The sequence below is a fragment of the Canis lupus genome, chromosome 31 (genome assembly GCF_048164855.1).
Source record: "Canis lupus baileyi chromosome 31, mCanLup2.hap1, whole genome shotgun sequence".
NCBI lineage: Eukaryota > Metazoa > Chordata > Mammalia > Carnivora > Canidae > Canis > Canis lupus.
In genome coordinates this window covers 5,436,178-5,455,125 of record NC_132868.1, presented here as the reverse complement: position 1 = coordinate 5,455,125, position 18,948 = coordinate 5,436,178, and the positions used below count along the sequence as shown (strand labels likewise).

General features: G+C 53.6%; 1 protein-coding gene across 2 annotated transcripts; it reads left to right on the top strand.

Annotated features, from left to right (window-relative positions):
* Window positions 1–67: 67 nt before the first annotated feature.
* On the top strand, window positions 68–17,478 carry ROPN1L (rhophilin associated tail protein 1 like). Of its 2 annotated transcripts, none has more exons than XM_072807334.1 (6): window positions 68–227; window positions 379–532; window positions 4,461–4,584; window positions 6,209–6,370; window positions 13,227–13,402; window positions 16,342–17,220. In XM_072807334.1, exons 2-6 carry the CDS (start codon window positions 402–404, stop codon window positions 16,463–16,465), a joined length of 717 nt encoding a protein of 238 aa, XP_072663435.1. In that variant the 5' UTR covers window positions 68–227; window positions 379–401; the 3' UTR covers window positions 16,466–17,220. The 2 variants fall into 2 exon arrangements, with proteins under 2 accessions (XP_072663435.1, XP_072663437.1); XM_072807336.1 differs by lacking the exon at window positions 16,342–17,220 and adding an exon at window positions 17,297–17,478 and having other exon boundaries at window positions 69–227.
* The last annotated feature ends 1,470 nt before the right edge of the window (window positions 17,479–18,948 follow it).

The following is an 18,948-nucleotide window of genomic DNA, read 5'->3' as shown; positions in this document are numbered from 1 at the left end:
AAAAAAGGCCAGAGCCAGACTGCGCAAGCGCAGTGCCTGCCCCGAGCCGAGCCGAGCCGAGCCGAGCCGAGCCGAGCCGAGCCGAGCCGAGGGGCGGGGCCCGCGGGCGTCCCGGTTGCCTGGATACTCCGCGAAACAATCGCTGCCGCGGGCGCTTTCGGGCGGTCGCGGGGAGGGGCAGTTGGTCCTCACTTTCCGCGGAGCCCCAGGAGCCCGAGGAGGAGCGGGTGAGGCCCCCGGCCGGCCGCCCGGACCTCGCGAAGCCGGCCTCCTGGCCGCCCCCGGTCCCCCCGCCGGGCTCCAAATCCGGGGGAGGCAGGGCAGCCCGAGGCCCACGGGTTCGCCCTCCTCCACGCAGCCCATCTTGATTCTTCCCAGCCTGGTCCGGTCCGCGGAGAGCGATGCCGCTGCCCGACACCATGTTCTGCGCGCAGCAGATCCAGATTCCGCCGGAGCTGCCGGACATCCTGAAGCAGTTCACCAAGGCTGCGATCCGCACCCAGCCCGCCGATGTGCTGCAGTGGTCCGCGGGGTAAGCGCCTCGGTGGCCGCCGGCCGGTCTGCGAGCCGGGTCGTGCCCCTGGCCCTCCCGCCTGCAGCCCCGGTGCGACGCGCGGGTGGTGTCTGCACCTGAGGACCTGTCTAGCAAGCATCCCGGTTGATTGAGTTTCCCAGCAGTCGCTGCCAAATGCTCCCTTTCCTGCAAAGGCATGACAGCTCCACTGTTGGAGACTGGTACTTGCTCAGACCGAAACTTAAAAAGCGATTGCATTCGGTAAAAACTTTCTGCATTGTGTGATAAAATCAAACTACTCCACTCCCTTTATTTTATTTGTGAAATGGTTTTTTACAAGGTTTCTTGTAAGGCTAAGCTGCTCATTCTGGAGAATCCTCCCACCCTGTTGAGTTTTTTTGTTTTTTTTTAAGATTTTTTAAAAATTCATTTATTCGGGGGCGGTGGGAGGCGCGGAGACACAGGCAGAGGGAGAAGCAAGCTCATGCAGGGAGCCCGACGTGGGACTCCAGGATCATGCCCTGGGCTGCGCTAAGTTTCTTAGATCAAAGCCCCCGAGGTCATGTTGGGGTAATTATCCCAATGCTGCAATAAGGTTAAACTTTGCTCAACTTAGTTCCCAGAAGGCAAATAAGCCTTCACCCTTTCTTGCAGCATTGTAGCTATTTTCAGGAATGGTCATAGTTTCAAAGTTACAAAGTTAACAGGCCTTAGAACCTTTAAAGTAAACCCATTAGGTTTCGAAAGGAAAGCTCTTTGCCTCTCTTCAGTAGACAGACTTAGAAACTCAATTTTATGATTACAAGAACCAGTATAAAATTAAATGTTTTGGGGCACCTGAGTAGTTCGGTAATTAAGCGTGTTCTTTTGGCAGGTCATGATCTCAGGGGCCTGGGATCCAGCCCCAGGTGGTGCTGCTTGTTCAGCAGAATCTGCTTCTCCCTTTGTCTCTGCTCCTCCCCCTGTTCATGCGCGCTCTCTCTCTCTCTCTCTCTCAAATAAGTAAAATCTTTTTTAAAAATTAAATGTTTTAGTAACTAGCATGTCAGATTTCACTGACCTCTAAATGGTATAAATAACCAAGGTGAGTTAGTTTCCTTTGGCCACTATAACAAATAACCACAGATTTTGATGGATTAAACAACAGGCATGTATTGTCTTATTGTTCTGGAGGCTGAAAGTCCAAAATCCGTTTCACCTAGCTAAAGTCAAATTGTCAGAGGCCCTACGGAGAATCGAATCGCTTGCTTGCTTGCCTTTTCCCGCTTTTGGAGCTGCATTCTTTGTGTTCTTTGGCTCATGGCCCCTTCCTCCATCTTTAAAGCTGATGCATTTAGGACCCATCAAGATAATTCAGGATAATTTTTCTACCTCAGAATCCTCTCTCACATCTATACAGTTCCTGTCACCATGCAAAATAAGATACACAGCTTCCAGGATTAGGGGCCCTTAGTGAACCCACCACAAGGCTACTTATTAATCCAGTGCTTCACCTTGTGACAGGCACTTCTGTCAGTTGCTTCTGCAAGATTCTCTCAAGGGTCTTGCCCAAAAAAATCATGGCCTCTGGTTTTAACCGTCATTCAAGCATCAATGAAAGGACGCACAAGCGTCCTTTGTACTTGTACTTAACAGAACATTTGTTCTGTACAATAACATTTGTTATTTGTACTTAACAGAACATTCCGAGATTAAATCATTTTCTTTCTTGGGACTTTAAATTATTTTAATTTAAGCTTCACTTTAATTTAAAAGGCATAATTGAGAACTTTCTGGATGTTCCATGCAACTAATTTTCTCTCAACAATTTTGGAGCTTAGGAGGAAAAGCAGGCGTCATTCACTAAGTGGTGCGTGTGAAATGGGCTTGTATGAATCCCAGCTGTCGCAGCATCTGTTGGGGTGAGAGGTTGCTCAGAAGAGGGCGAATTGCTCTTTGAGGTTAAGACAAGGCTAGGGCATTCCGGGGAGAGGAACAGCATACGAACAAAGGAGAGGTGACAAGAAGAAAAACAAAAAAGCTAAAAACAAAGCAGAGAACCAGGAATCACAGGTGGGTACCTGCTGGGGAAGATGCACAAGCAAGGCTTTCAGGTGCACAGGTCCATCAGCCTGGCCCCCAGCTTGATGCGGCCACTAGGGGACCGTCTGTGTTCTGTCACCAGTGCCCCACGCAGGGTGCCCCTCTCAGGGTGCCCCGCGCAGGGTGCCCCGCACAGGGTGACGGGGAGGGGGGTGTGTGTGTGTGTGTGAGAATTGGTCCAGTGCTAGAGGCTGCTTTCTGCTCGCATGTGCCTCCAGGGACTAGCACCGGGAGGCTTGACCCTCTTGCAGACTCTCAGCCTTGGCCCTGTTGAGCCCATGACAGGATAATGGCTGGGGAGTGTGGGGGTATGCGGGTGTCTGGGCAGTAGGACCCTGAGCAACATCCTGACCTATACCCGCTAGAGGCCAGTAGCACCACCCACCCCATCTTGTGACAACCACAGAGGTCTCCAGATTTTGCCCCCGGGGCAGTGGGTGGGAGGACTGTTGGGAACCACTGCTTTAGAGGGTGTGGAGCTGGGTGATGGGTTCGGTCGGTGAGGAGGAATAAAGTCCCGGAGTAGGTGAAAACCCTAGTGAGGAACAATATGGCAAAACTGAGCCCCCGTGCCTCCCCCCTCCCCCAGCCCCTCCATCACCTTAGATCTTCCTGTCCGCCTTTGCTCCCACATTGCCGCCCTTGTTTTGACTCCCCCTCCAACTGTTAAGTCCACTAAATATGGGTGGAGGGAGTAAAGGGGATGCATGTAACATTTCATTGAGCCCAGCAAATACCCATGTAGCTACAGCTGTCTTTGTTACGCGATCAGATGTTTCTAATCACTCCTATTTTTTCCACTCTGACCTGTGGCCCTGGTGGATGACTTACTGTTCATTTTCCAGAGTATATTGTTTCTTTTTCTTGTGTTAGTCATCAGAATGGCAGCTGACGCGGCTTCAGCAGCCAGGACATGCCTGCCCCCCTCCCCCCATCCCCCCCCCCCAGCAGGAGGCCCACGTGTACCCACTCCTAACTTGTTGCCCTAAACTGCTTCCAAGCCCCCACTGGCCCCCAGTAGAAGCGCCAATATGAGCATCGTCCCAGAAAGGAACAACTCGGGGGAAAAAATACTAAAGAAAATCACTGGGATCCCTGGGTGGCGCAGCAGTTTGGCGCCTGCCTTTGGCCCAGGGCGCGATCCTGGAGACCCGGGATCGAATCCCACGTCAGGCTCCTGGTGCATGGAGCCTGCTTCTCCCTCTGCCTATGTCTCTGCCTCTTTCTCTCTCTCTCTCTCTCTCTCTGTGACTATCATAAATAAATAAAAAAGTAAAAAAAAAAAGAAAAAAAAATCACTAAAAAAAAACAAACAAAAAAACAAAAAACAAAAACAGGAAAAGTGAAGGGTGGGGGAGGGGTGGAGCAGACAGGTGACCTCCCTGGTCCCAGGCCTGTAGACTTGAGCAGAGATGGCTGAAGTCAACCCCCTTGGAAAGCAGCATGGCCAAGCAAAGGGAAGACCCAACGCCAACTGTCAAAGTAGAATGACTGGACCATGACGTTTCAGTTGGGTCGTTGCCTTCCTACCAGCCTTCCTGGTCCCCTCCTGGCATGCGCTTGGTAAGAACTACGTGTGTTTTGGGAGCCCCCGATGCCCTGTTGCAGCTTGAGCTCACTGCTCCTATGAGCCCAGTGACAGGGACTCCCATTATCAACTTTGCAGACAGAGAAACTGAGGCACGCCTAGAGGGTTAAGTTGGAGAACTGAGTGGAGGAACCAGCCCGGAAGCCCAGCCCTCAGACGCTAGTGTCCCTGGGGTTGCCCCGGGCACGGTCACCCTCAGGGCTTGTGTGAGAAGCTTGCCTGAACCACAGGGCCTTGTGGGGTGGATGAGCGGTCAGAGATGTCTGTCGCCATTAGGTATTTTTCAGCGTTGTCCAGAGGAGACCCACTTCCTGTCAAGGACAGAATCGAGATGCCCGTGGCCACGCAGAAAACAGACACAGGCCTGACTCAAGGACTCCTGAAAGTCCTGCACAAGCAGGTAGGAGAGGGTCTCAGTTTGCTCTGAGCTTCACGGTTAAAGCGTGGCGGCTGCACGGACGGGTGACAGATGCGCGGGGTCACCTCTGCTAGGCCTGCTCTCCTTGCACAAACCTGCAAGATTCATTCAAGGGAGGGATTTGCTGTATTCAGGGGCTTTCCTCCAGTGGAAAGAACCCCAAACAGATTCATGGTTAGATTGTAGGCAGGTGAAATAGAACTTCTTTTAAACACCAAATTAAAACACTTAGTTGGCGCTGGACCATACACAGGAAAGTTCCACTCTGGAAATGGGGGCCATGAGGCTCTTCTTGAAGTATGTTTAGGACTCCTGAGTGGCTCAGTGTTGAGCGTCTGCCTTCAGCCCAGGGCGTGACCCCAGGGTCCTGGTATCGAGTCCCACATTGGGCTCCTCGCAGGGAGCCTGCTTCTCCCTCTACCTGTGTCTCTGCCTCTCTGTCTCTCTCATGAATAAGTAAAAAAAATAAAAATTGTATACGTGCTCAAGAAACAATCTGCCAGCACCTTCCTGTGAAGGACACACTGCCCTTTGGCTGGTGTGCGGTGTTGCAGAGAGCCTGGCCGTGGACGAGACCCCTCCTGGCCAGCCCTCTCCTGCCACCTTGCTTGTAGAGACTCAAGTTAATAGGGAGTCTGTCGCCCAGCCAGGTGGAGCCTTCCTAACGATTGGGTTGTGTTGCTAAAAGTGACATTGTTGGTAGAGCCTTGATCTTTTTTTTTTTTTTTAAGATTTTATTTATTCATGAGAGAGACAGAGAGGCAGAGACACAGGCAGGGGGAGAAGCAGGCTCCCTGCAGGGAGCCCGATGGGGGACTCGATCCCAGGATCCTGGGATCACAACCTGAGCCAAAGGCAGTTGCTCAACCGCTGAGCCACCAGGCATTCTAACCTTGATCTTTAAAGTGGTTTTTTCCCCATTATACATTTTGACGTACAGTGCTTCTGTGCAGGACACACTGACTTCGAAAAATAGGATTATTCCATGGTTGTCTATCTTAAGGGAACACAAATGATCATTGGAAGGAGTAACTTGGGAAAAAATATGCCGAAATTGCTCAAAGCTTTTCACGTAGCACGCTGCCATTAGCAGATCGCAGTGGTGACCCATTTTCACAGATTGTTTCAAATAATGGAAGGAAGGCATTTATTTTCAATTTTAAGATTTCTTCCATTTAACTATTAAGTTTAGTGGGCTGGATTTTAAATGCTTTTATTTATTGAAGTTCATTTTTTGTTGTGAAGTGTTTCGCACAGACAGCAGAGAATCATCTACCCAATGCGTGTATGCCCCTTTTGCTCAGTCGTGACATTATGCCATATTTGCATCACAGGCCTTTTGACTTCCAAGAAGTAAAACATCCCCTGCTGCCCCTTCCTGCCACCCCTTCCTGGCCAGGCCCTCCCGCCGCACCCCTTCCCACCTTGCTCTCTCAGGGTAACCGTGTTGTGAGTCCAGAGTTCATCTTTTTCCCTGCATGTGGTTGGGTACTTGGACACGTGTTAGTATTCATAAGCATTATATTATTTCACAAGTTTTTAAAACTTAAAGAAAAATACAAACTTAAAAGCTTATAAATTTTGTCCCACTGTGTTTTCTATACAGTGTAGCCACAAGCAGTATGTGGAATTAGCAGATCTTGAGCAGAAATGGAAAAATTTGTGCCTGCCAATAGAGAACTTCAGGGCTCTGTTGCAGTTGGATCCTTGCGAAGACAAGATCGAGTGGATAAAATTTTTAGCGCTTGGATGTAGCATGCTTGGTGGGGTACGTACCTATGAGTAGCATATGAATAATCCCGTGTAATCATAGGCCTGGTTAAAAATAAGGTAGGTGTTTCAGTAACCGAAGGAAACACTTTCATAACTTTAGTAATTTTGTCTGAGAGAAGCGATTCTTTTTCAGGTGCCTGTTGTATTTTTAGACTTACAGTTATTTTAATTTGCAGAAGTTAAAGGCTTAGGAATACTTCCATTTAAAAATTGTTAACAGTAGATAAAATATAAGGATACTATGAGAATGCATGTAGGTGCTAGAAGAGAATGCATCCATGACTTCTTATTGAGCTACACATCATTTGGTAAACAGATAATACCATGTTTTCCTCATCTATGGGAAGAGGCGTAAAATTATTTTATAGTTGAGTTAAAATATGTGGTTAGCGGCTAACCGATACGGTGCCACCTTGACGATGTTGAGTGTGACCCTTGGGAAAGAAGACACAGAGGACCCTCCAGTCCCCACGGAACAGGGGGCTGCTACCCAAGGAGGGCTGGGCAGGGAGGGACTGGAGCGTGCGGATTCGGCAGGACTTCTCTGGGGATCTGGAAACTCTGTCTTCAGCTCCAGTGTCCAAGTCTCTGTGAGACACGGGGGCCAGGCACCAGGGAAGGGAGCGTAACCACTCTACACTCGCGAAGAAGGGCTTTTTTTTTCCCCCCCCCAAAGATTTTATTTATGAGAGAGAGAGAGAGAGAGAGGCAGAGACACAGGCAGAGGGAGAAGCAGTCTCCATGCAGGGAGCCAGATGTGGGACTCGATCCTGGGTCTCCAGGATCACGCCCTGGGCCAAAGGCTGCGCTAAACTGCTGAGCCACCTGGGCTGCCCATGAAGAAGGTTTTTTTTTTTTTTTTTTTTTTTTTTTTAAGAAGGGGTTTTGGAAGGAGCCCTGTCTCCCCTTGCTGCAGAGGTGGGCAGTGCAGTCATTTTACCCCCCTGCCTTGTCTTTGGGCCACTTGGAGCGTAACTGGATCATTCACAGTCCTCGCTTCATGGTGCACACTGTTCTCTGACTCTAAGTCTTAGAAGTCACTTTGTGTGAGGAGCGCATGAACCCCCGGTGACCACTGCCCCAGGCGCCTGTGCTCTTCCTCCATCCCTCCCCCTGCAGCCACTGCCGCAGATCTGCTGCCTGTGGGCCACGTACACACCCGCAAGAAATCCATTATTTATTTTCATGGGTCTTAACTTTATGAAGAGGTCATTGCTATTAGTAATCTTCTGGAACTTGTATTCATTCCCAATTAGATTTCTAACTCTCCCCATCTGCATCATCACAGACCGCTGAGGGTCATTCGTGGCCTGATGTGTAATATGTACTCTGTGAATAGACCACCATTTACTGGTTCTATTAGTGGCCCCAGCGAGAGAGTCTGAGACCCCAGTAGAGCCTGGTGTGGGCTGGTTGCTGCACAAGGGCCCAAAGCAGGGTGTTGGCCAGCCCTAGAGAGGTCGCCCCCCTGGGCTAATGGGTGCCGGGGACCCTCCTGCAGCTACGAGGGGCTCAGATGTAGCAGGGGGCGTGGGCTGGTAGGTGGGAAGGACAAAGACAGATGTGCCTACTGAAAATGATTCCACGTTGCTCTGTTCATCTGGAACTCTGGAAGCAAGGTTTTCATAATATAAAATTAATATCTAATATTAGAAATTGTGGTTTGTGCCTTTAAACATAGCTGTGAAATTTAGGTTCTAACAGTGGTGAGAAAGGACATTTTGTATTTTGGGGATCCATCTCTGTAATTTTAACTCCCCCAATCATGAAAAGTAAGCCCTGGGTTGAAAACCAAGCCTGGAGCAAGAGATGGGGTCTCTTGTCCATGTGCCGTGTGGGACACTAGGTGGAGACATTTGTCACCTCCTGGAACTGAGCAGAGGGGAAGGGACAGGGAAGCCATCACACAGGGCCTCTCCTTTCTCCTCTCTTTCTCATCCTAGCTGGGCAGTGTGGGGTCCTGGCCTGTCCCCTTTCTATGCCACCTCAACAGTGTGTTTGCTGTGGGTGGTGGACTCTGAGGCCAGGCGGGCGGGGAGGGTCCCCTCTGGTTCACTGACCACGTATGTATTGGGGGAAGGGTAAGCGGAGAGGTGGGGGAAGGATGGAGGTGTTGGCTTTCTTGGCTGGCCACTCCTGCCCCTAATGCACACAGCTCTGGGGCGACCAGGCCCGATGGGGAGAAGCCACTGTGTGCCCATGTTGGCTGGGGTAGCTGGGAAGTACACCAACCACACAGAGCTGTGACTTGGAGGTGACGAGGTGACAGTTTTGGTGTAGTTTGGCATTTTTGCATCCATCTTTGTTTTTTTCTTAAGGGGGAGGGACGAAGGGGGAGAGAGAACCTCAAGCTGCTTTTCACTGAGCAGGGAGCCCGATGTGGGGCTCGATCCCAGGACCCTGAGATCACAACCTGAGCTGAAGGCAGACGCTTCACCGACGGAGCCACCTAGGTGCCCCTCCACATTTGTTGAATTGGAATCTAGTTGCTCCTCTGTCAATACAACAGACTCTGTTTCTGCTTCCTTCATCCCCGGCCTCTGCGGGCTGCTGGCAGACACGTTCTCTGAGCTCTTAGACTCCTCCAAATCACTGGTCAGACGAACCGAGCTTAAGGTCTCTACAGAGACCAGAGCCTCTGCTTACATTTCAGGGTCGTCCTTCCCTCCTTCTCCCTCCCTTCCTTCCCAATGTTTGTTGAGTGCACAGTAGGCAGGTGTGCGGACCCCTGGAGCCGGTGGGGGGCGGGCGCCGTGGGCTGGCCGGGCAGGGGGTGCGGGGAGGGCTGTGTTCTCCAGCGCTGCCCGATACTGGCCTGGCAGGATGATGGTGTGGTCCGTCGTGACCCTTTACGTTGCTGCAGCCCCTGCAACAATCCTAAGCATTAAAACCGTGGATCAGAATTCTCCGTTTTTTAAGCGTGAAGATCTTTTTTTATTATATTAAAAAAACTGAGAAGGAAGTGCCCCATCTCCCCTGCACCTGACTGAGAAGGTCCATGATGACAAGCCCGCAGCCCGACTCTGTGAGGCCCCGAGAAGCACTGAATCTGGTTCCTCACAAGAACATCTCCCCATGTGCAGAGGCAAATACGCACGTGTGCTACGCCGTGTTTGTCCACGCACACGGCTTAGGAACGGGCTGCACGTCGAACGTCCTCGCCATGGGCTGTGTGGTCCTTGATCCTCCGGGCAGCCCTCCAGGAAGGGCCTGTTCTGGGAACCTCGCCAGCTCAGTGAGTCGCCCCAGAAGCGGCTGAGCAGGATTTGCACGCAGACCCCGGGCTCGGAGGCGCCCAGGAGGGAGGGCCTCAGGAGCACGCCACCCCTGGGCCCGATGCCGAGGGAGAAGAGAGCCTGCAGATTCCTGCCCCAGAGAGTACGACTTGGGATTATCGGTGATGTCATTTGAGATCCTGGAAGGATTCTTACTCAGAAAGGCGCTCAATGTCAGCCTCCCAGCGGCACTCTCCAGAGAATCCCCAGACCATCACCCAAGCACAGCTGTGCTTCCCTGTGTAGGACTGGGCATCTTGGACCATCATCCGGGCGCCCTGGCAGCCCAGTGGCAGAGGCAGCGCCCGGCTCACCCCTCCTGCTCTCCACTCAGATTTCCCAGCTGGGTCTCTAAGCCCATCTCAGGTGGGCTTAGACTCCAATATTCCTTTCACCCTGTGGCTCCGGAAAAGGAGCCCTGCATGGGTGGGAGCCCCAAGTCACAGGCTTGCTTGATAGCTGCCCCGTGAGTCAGGGGAGCTGCTCTTGGGCCCCTGGATGCCCCCCCCTCCAGCACCAGTCACCCCACTGCTGGGTGCCCCCCCCCCAGGGAGAAGAGAGGAGAGGCGGGTGCACTTGACCCCCATGCCTCCACTGGCCTGCCACTGGGCTCACACGGGGGTGCTCCATTCTCCTCTAGACGACTGTGCCCCGGCCAGCTGGAGAACACCTGTCTGCCAGCCTCACCTGCCACGAGTCCACGATACGAGCTGTACTTTAGAGGAGAGAAAAACCGCGAGGGGGAGGAAGTAAGTGAAAAGGACCTCCAGCTTTTTTAAAAAAAAGATTTTGTTTATTCATGATACACAGAGAGGCAGACACAGGCAGAGGGAAAAGCAGGCTCCATGCCGGGAGCCCAATGTGGGACTCGATCCCAGGACCCCAGGATCACGACCTGAGCCAAAGGCAAATGCTCAACCACTGAGCCACCCAGGTGCCCCCACCTCCAGCTTTTTAAAAGTGGAATTTGGGGGGTGGGACCAAGCTTCAAGTGCTGCTTGAAGCACTGAGCTCCATCTCCCGAGCACCCTCAGGTCAGGCCACACTCGGAGTGAGGTCCCCTCTTCTGGGCAAAGGGGTCCCTCTGTGTGTCGTGCAGATAGCCACTTCCTGGTGAGCTAAAAGGGAATCTGGGGAGGTGCGAGGTGGCTCTGGGTGTCCTCACAAGAGCCCAAAAAATTCTGAAACAGACCCCACAGCACTGGCACTGCCCACACGCTCAGGAGACAGGCGCTGCAGGCCTGTTTTCCTCCCACATCTCTGCCTTGATGTCACCGGCTGGGGCTTGGACTGTGCTTGGCAGGAACCAAGGGCAGCGCATGCCCAGGAGGGGGCGTCGGCCCACAAGCCCCTGGGCCCAGGAGTCTGTGCCCAGGAGACAGGCCCCCAGGGACAGAGCCAGGCAAGTTGCTCTAGGAATCCTCTTGGATATAAAAATTGCCACGCACCCCGTTGTCAGCCACGTTCACACGGGTAACGTCGCCGTGCCTTTGCGGGAGGCAGTGACACCGGGCCGGCTGCACGTCCGCTTCCCGTAGGTAGCTGGGCCTGGAAGCGTGTGCGGCGCGTTCACAGGCCGCCTGTGCCGGCTGCGCGCCAGCTGCTGCCTTCGGCGCCTTCCTTCCTCAGCCTCTGCCGCCCGCCACGACATCAAGGCGAAGCCAACATATCGACGTGTCTCTGGAAAGTTGCAAGCAAGGAGCATGGATTGTAAAACGGGCAGCTTTGTTGTCCCCGAGCCCTGTCGAGGACGGCCCTGCGGGGCGGGCGGGCAATGCCGTGGCCGCGGAGAAAGCGCCCCCCCAGCAGGACGCGGCCGCCTCTCCCGTCAGAGCATCATTTTGCCCCAGGGTGAGACCGGGCCACGGCCTGGGTCCGGGTGGCCTGGTGAGTGGCTTTCCGGGTGCGCCAAGGCCCAGCTGGGGCGCTGGGGAGCTCGGGGCTGCTCAGGCCTCCTCGCTGCCCGCCTGTGCCTGGAACCCCCAGACCCCCAGCCCTGGGGCTCTTCCGGCACTGGGGGGCGGGCCTGCTGGGTTACCTGGGCCTGGACCCCCAGATTCTCTGGGCCCGTGGACTTCACTCGAGTCCTTTCGTGCTCTCCCTGCCGGAAGCAGGAGGGATTCCCCGACGTTCCCGAGACGCTGGCCAAGCTGGAGCCTGGAGGAAGCGCGCGGCCGCATCAGGGGTCTACAGAGGGCCAGCCCCGCAGGGATGCCAGTCGGCCAGGGCGTGGGCCGGGGAAGCAGGTCCATCCCCAGGCGAGCCTCTGGATGAGGCCAAGCCGGCGGCACCGCAGTTGGAGCCTTGGACAGCCCAGCATAGCGGTGCCCAGATGCTGGACCCACAGACACGTTGAGATAGGAAATGTGGCCCCAGCCAGGCGTGTGTCCCTAAGGATGTCAGGATCCCTGTCAAGCGGGTCTGTGTGTGACTCTCCCCACATGGGTGCCTGTCCCCCCTGTGTTGTTCTCGCTCTTTCCTCCTCAGTGCAGCCCCTAAATGTTAGCAGCCTGCTCTCTGCGGAGGCAAAGGGTCCTCACTTGCAGCCTGAGCCCCCAAATGAGGAGCACATGCTTCCACCGTGCCTCATTTCAAGCTACCGGCCTGGTCCCTGCCGCTCTAGGGGGCTCTTGTGAGATCACTGGGGGTTGGGTACAATCTAGTGCTAAAGTGACACCATCCTCCACTCGACGTCGGCAGTGGCTCCTTATGCCCTCCTGGCGCGAGGGAGGGGCAGCATGCCCCAGGCGTGCGCCCTGTAGGATGGGGGTGGCTTCTCCAGGGACCAGCGTTTGGGCCAAAGCCAGGGTTGGGTGGAGTGACCAACCCAGATGGAAGGAGCATGAACCAGGTGCACAGCGCACAGGTGAGAAAGGGCTGGTTCTTTCTGGAACGGAGTCAAAGCCCAGAGCAGGGCCAGCCCTGTGTGCAGCCTGCTCAGAGCCTGATCACAGGGGGGCATCAGGACAGCAGGTGAGGCCCTAGAACCCGCCCTCCACAGGTGGCCCCTCTGCTTGGTGACTGTTAGTTCTGTCCGTCCCCACCTGTGTCGTGGCGCTGAAGGGGCTGGAGCATTCCGTGGCTTAGGGCCCACCTTTAAGGAGAGTGATGCTTCCTCATTCCCATCTTAAAAAGATTTTATTTATTTATTTGAGAGAGAGAGAAAGCGAGAGAGAACTCGACAGGGAGGAGGGGTGGAGGAAGAGGGAGAAGCAGACTCCTCACTGAGCAGAGAGCCTGATGTAGGACTCGATCCCAGGATCCTGGGATCATGACCTGAGCCGAAGGCAGATGCTTAACTGACTGAGCCACCCAGGGGCCTCCATTTTAATATAAAATAAAATCTGTGGATTAGAATTCTTTTCAGGCCAAATGCATCTTGAGCATACCTTTCCTTTTTACTTCTTCACCAATAGCAATTATAAATTCACCTAGTTCCTAATTTAGATGGAGAGAATACTTTTTGGAGAATTTCTGTAAAATACACTCAAGCGTCTATTCCACTGCTGTCTCGTGCTTTCATTTTAGTGATTCCAGGTAGTAACTGTTTCCCCACCTGGTTTGTGGTGTTTCTAGTCACTGAACAGTTCGATGAAGCACCTGTGCGAGATCCTCACCACCGACCCCGAGGGCGGGCCTGCGCGCATCCCGTTTGAGACTTTCTCCTATGTTTACCGTTACTTGTCCAGAATGGACTCGGACATACATGAAGTGGACACGGAGTCCTACCTTGCGACTTTAAAGGACACTCTGTGAGTATGAGCACTTGCTGGGCTTGGGGTGTGTTGATCCCTAGAGAAGGTCTTTCCTCTCTCATTTCTCCAGTACCTTTGTATTGGGTGATCCTGTATCTGCTGGGAGAGAGCCACATACACTGCACCCCAGATGTCCTTGAGGTGTCCCTGGGGTGTCCCTGAGGTGTCCCTGGTTGTCCCTGGGGTGCCCCTGATGTGTCCCTGGGATGTCCCTGGGGTGTCCCTGATGTGTCCCTGACGTGTCCCTGGCCTGTCCCTGATGTGTCCCTGGGGTGTCCCTGATGTGTCCCTGACGTGTCCCTGGGGTGTCCCTGAGATGTCCCTGACGTGTCCCTGGGGTGTCCCTGAGATGTCCCTAAAGTGTCCCTGAGGTGTCCCTGGTTATCCCTGAGGTGTCCTTGGTTGTCCCTGAGGTATCCCTGGTGTGTCCCTGATGTGTCCCGGGGATGTCCCTGGGGTGTCCCTGATGTGTCCCTGAGGTGTCTCTGGTTTCCCTGAGGTATCCCTGGTGTGTCCCTGGTGTCCCTAGTTTTCCTGAGGTATCCCTGGTGTGTCCCTGGTGTTCCTGGTTTTCCTGAGGTATCCCTGGTGTGTCCCTGGTGTCCCTGGCTGTCCCTGATGTGTCCCTGGGGTGTCTCTGGTTGTCCCTAAGGTGTACCTGGTGTCCCTGAGGTGTCCCTGCGGGTGTCCCTGAGGTGTCCCTAGGAGGTGCTGAAGGCAGCTAGGCCACAGGAGGCCACTTTTCTTCAAGAGTGATTCAGGCCAGTGGTGGACTAAAGTCCGGTTCTCTTCAGATGTCAGAGAAATGTATCCTGTCTCTACAAAAAGTTTACCCAGAATTTCTCTCGACTCTTAAGTCCAGTGTATCAGCTGGTTTGACGTTGCAGCAAGTTAGAGGTGACAGAGAAGAAGGCGAAGGCGCCTCTCAATGACCCCACAGGGGGAGGCTGGGACTCCTAGCCTTTGTTCTCTGAATGTGTATCCAACGTGCCCCCTTCTGTTCTTCCTGGGATCCCGCCCATCTCGCAGCATCCCAGAGCCATGCGGGCTTTCCGAGACACCCCACCCCCACCCCAGCCCGGTGCACCCCTGTCTCCCTCCCTCCCTCCACCCCTCTGGGAGTCTCAGCCCTTGGCAGGCTCCCTGGTCCTGTCACCGAGCTGGCCTTGCTTCCCAGCTCCAGACTCAGAGGTCAAACCGCCTGCTTTCCACTGGGACGTCTGGCCCACACGCCAGGCTGGAAGTGTCCCCACAGAAATCCACCTTCCTTCCCAGACGTTTCCATCCTCAGTTTCCCCCTTCTGTAAACTGTGTTGCCATCCCCCATGAGCTCAGGACAGAGAGGTCGGCACAGAGGTGTGGATGACCCTGGATGACTCCTGCTCCCCCGTCCCCGCGTCCCTCTATCCATCCCTGTGTCCCCGTGCCTGCTGCCCCTGGCTCCAGCCTCTACAGCCACCTGTCGAGTCACCTCCCAGAAGCTTCCCACCCTGGCCCTCATGGCCTCTGGGCCGGACAGAGTCTGGGCCCCGCCGCCTGGTGTCGCTCCTCCAGGTAGCACTCACGCATCCTCTGCTCACTGCGCGCCAGCCATGCGGGTCTCTGTGCCTTTCACGCAGGCCATGCCCCCTGCCCCCCAAACACACTTGGGGCCCCAGTGCTTGTTCTTTTGGAGCATCCCAGCCCCTTTGCGTGGCTGCCCCACAGCCCTACTCAGAGAGGCCTCTCCTAGAGGGTGCTCCCCATAAGGCAGCTTCCCCGCCCTTGGTGTCCCTCTGGGAAGTCCCCTTACAGCGAGCTCTCCCATGCTCAGGGACCTTGTTGGGGGACGAGACCCTGGGGCTGCCTGCCCCCTGCAGGTGGTGAAGGTGGAGAGGCTCAGGGACCTGCCTCCAGGGAGTGCGGTTGTCCGGCAGTGGGAGTGGGTGGTGGGTTCTGGTGGGAAGACCCCTGGAGGCACCTAGACAAAGGAGGCTTCTGCAGAGGTGCCAACATGAGCCGCCAGGAAGGGCTGCCCAGGTTGGGGGGCTAGCTGGGCTTGGGGCGTGGGCTCCAAGTGGGAGCTGCTGTCATCCCAGGCCGGGTGGTGGGGGGCAGGCCTCGTGAGCTGGTGGGCCTGTGGAGTGGCCTGGCGTGGTGGAGGTGTCCAGTGAGCCCGGGTCCGGGCTGGAATCCCCGGGGATGGCCGACCATGTAGCAGGATGAGGAGAGCACTGGCAGCGGAAGCTGGAGCTCCAGGCTTGGAGCGGGGGAGAAGGGAGCAGGAAGAGGAGGAGGACCCTGGCAGAGAGGGCACCTGGGAAGGCCGAGGGGGCGGCGAGGGTCGGATGGGCACTGTGGCCTCCGTGGAGCTGTCCCTTACCTTGTGACCTTGATGATGGTGACTTCAGAGGGGGCTCCGGCTCCCCAGCTCAGCCTGCAGCCCAGGAGTGAGCAGAGGTGGCTCAGCCCCTGGAGGAGTGGCTGAGGAGAAAAGAGGGGGGCCGGCTGGGAGGCCTGTGCATAACCTGCTGCTGTGGCCCTGGCCAGGGACAGCCCCCTCAGGGCTCCTGGGAAAAGCTCGGATGCCCCACGTAACCCCGTTTGGGAGCAGCGGCTCACTTTCTTCTCCCACCCTCTCCCCACCCATCTTTGTGAACGTGCCAAGAGGCCTCTCTCCCCAGTGGGAGCGATTCCTGCCTATTTGGTAATTATTCATGCCGGGATTCACTCATGCTTTCATGCACGCGTTCACTCATTGCTCATCCAAGAGTGTTTCACCCCCACCCATGCATCCCGACTGAAGGGTGCTGGACATTGCCCTGCACTGTTGTCTTGGTCGCGCAGGTGCCGATGAGCCACGGGTCTGCCCGTGGGTGACAGGCCAGGCTGGGCAGCCCAAGCAGGGTCCAGGGCCAAGGAGAAGCCCTGGGGGCTGACGCAGGGTGGCTTTGCAGGGACCTAGCCCGGGAGGCGTGGGAAGCCCCTGGAAGGTTGGAGTGGCCCCTTCCTGTTTCCAGGAGGATCTGGCATCCTGCGTTCATGGCCAGATTTGTTCTGCAGCCGTTAGTGGCAGCCTGAAGTGAAGAATGAGTTCACAAGGCAAGTGCAAAGAAAATCCCACTCGGTGTTCGTGTTTCTTCCATCGCTTGGTGAATGGCCCTTCCGTAACCGGGAAATACACTCCCATGGCCCTCTGTTTCCCGTCAGTGCGACGAGGACAGCAAGCGCACTTGCAGAGGTGTCCTCCCGCCCAGGACAATCAGGGCCCGGGGCCGGGCATCATCCTCCAGCAGTCTGGTCTTTGGGACACTTCGGCCCCTTGATTCCCCCGGGGCTGTGAGAGGCACTTGCTGTTTATGGTAAACTACGGTTTAGAACCACTAATTCCTGTTCCAAATATGAGCCCTCGAGACAGTTCTCATCCCCCCCACTGACATAGAGAGTGAACATTGTTCGAGTTCAGTATTTTTATACCCATGGATGTTGGCAGGACAAATGTACGATTGTTCCCCATCTCTTAAACAAAAGAAGAATCTATAGATAAAAAAGAAGAACCCAGAGATACGCTGTTAGCAATGCCAAAGTTTCCTAGATTCAAGACAGTCCTTTGGTTTTCCTGGACCAACGTTTCCAATAGAAGGATATTTTTGTTTCAGTAGTGACTAAAATTTGAGTGGTCAGTCAGGAAGAACCTATAAATATGATACTGATTTTTTTTACCTTGAAATAAATGCCCATTTTTGTAAAAGAAAACGGAATGCTTTAATTCTGGAGGTAAGAATTACTGATTAGAGACCAGAAATCATCCATTTTTCTAGGTAAAACTTTTAAATTATATTGCATTTCCTAAAAATTGTATTGTGTGCTCTGAGAAATGACTAATAAGTGCCTTTATCTGTTTCAATCTAGAGAATCTAGAAAGAATGGCATGATAGGACTTTCAGATTTCTTCGTTCTGACAAGGAAAGTTTAGGAAACCTCGAGAAGAAAATTCAGAAGACAGAGGCCATTAATACAGAGGAGAATACTTTTTAATGTCAAATAGTGCTTTTTAAAAGCTTGACACCAAATACAGCTTGTCTTTAACCACATACGGGTGCGATGTGAGTTTTTCTCATAGTGGAAGTCCATGTGGTCAGGTGTGCTGGGGATCTACATCCCGATTGCTGTCCACCATGTAGAGGATTCATAGCAGGAAAACAATCTCTTCAGATGCTACAGCCTGGGGGAGGGCTGATGGGCCGTTTAAGACCAGCTGCTCTTTTTCCTTTTTGGAACCTCCTGACCAGCAGGAATGCTGATGTTTGCTTGCTGACAAGCACACCTAAGGCACCCTAGGAAGAGTGTCATCTGCTGAAGCTGGATCTGTTCTGGGAGAGGTGGGCCTGGGGCACTCCTGCTAGCTGGAAGAGCATGATGGCCCAGGAAACAGAGTAGTCTATTTACCTGTTTATTTATTTAAGATGTTATTTATTTGAGAGAGAGAGAGCAGCAGGGGGAGGAGCAGGGGGAGACAGAGAATCTCAAGCAGACTCCTCGCTGAGCATGGAGCCCAACTCAGGGCTCGATCCCAGGGCCCTGAGATCATGACCTGAGCCAAAGTCAAGAGTTGGACACTTAACTGACACAGCCACCCAGGCGCCTCTGAAATAGACAATTTAGGCCAGTACTTGGTCCATGGAACAGAAATAAGCATCCCAGATCCTTTATTTGGTTTCTTTATATAAAGTCTTCAAAATGAAATGGCAGGAGGTAATTAGGTAATTTAGGTAATTTTTCTGAGAACTTAGCAATGGTTTGGCTTGTTGGTTCTCTGTAGATTGGCCACCATGCTAATAAAAGTTATCTGTGTTCCAACACTTGTGAAAACCCAAAGCTATGAGAAAGAATTTGCTTCAGAGAGGAGAGAGCCCTGTCCTATGTAATCACTACCTGAGAGCCAGGAACTGCCTCATCCTAGTTCTTTCCCAGAGGACCCTCTCTCAGGCCCAGCTGGAAGGTCAGCCACCGATGTCACTGAGTCAGCCCTGGAGAGAGCTGATCACACAACATAACTATCTAGAGGACCAAGGACAGAGTGGGGACCTGATGACTTTGGGGCCTGCTTCTAACAAGTGTCCATTTGGTAGAATTTGGAGTGAAACTTTCATTTTAATGGTCTTGTCAGGAGGTTATAGGGAAGGGACATAGAGCCCCAGTGTCCTATCATCACTGGAGGCCACTGACATTTACCAGAAGAACTTCAAGTTGCTGACCCGTCACGCTGGCTTAGGTCAAGAAGGGAAATTTGGACAGAGTTTTATGAGACTGAGAATAGATGAATATGATCATAAATAAACCTGCTAATGTGGACGTCTGAACTCAAAAATGTAATTTATGATACTTGTTCACTCTATCAAAAAATAAAGTGTTAAGGGAATGAAGTAGGTGAGTGGATAAATTCTGGGGCATCCAGACACTGGCATATTATTCAGCTCTAAAAGAAATAGCTGTCAAGCCAGAAGAAGACACAGAGGAAGTCTAAATGCGTATTAGCAGGTGAGAGAAGCCAGTCTGAGAAG

Coding starts and splice junctions, on each gene's coding strand:
- ROPN1L (XM_072807334.1), top strand. CDS start 402: ATGCCGCTGCCCGACACCATGTTCTGCGCGCAGCAGATCCAGATTCCG. Junction 6,371..13,226: donor GATGTAGCATGCTTGGTGGG/GTACGTACCTAT, acceptor TGGTGTTTCTAG/TCACTGAACAGTTCGATGAA. Junction 13,403..16,341: donor GCGACTTTAAAGGACACTCT/GTGAGTATGAGC, acceptor GTGGCTTTGCAG/GGACCTAGCCCGGGAGGCGT.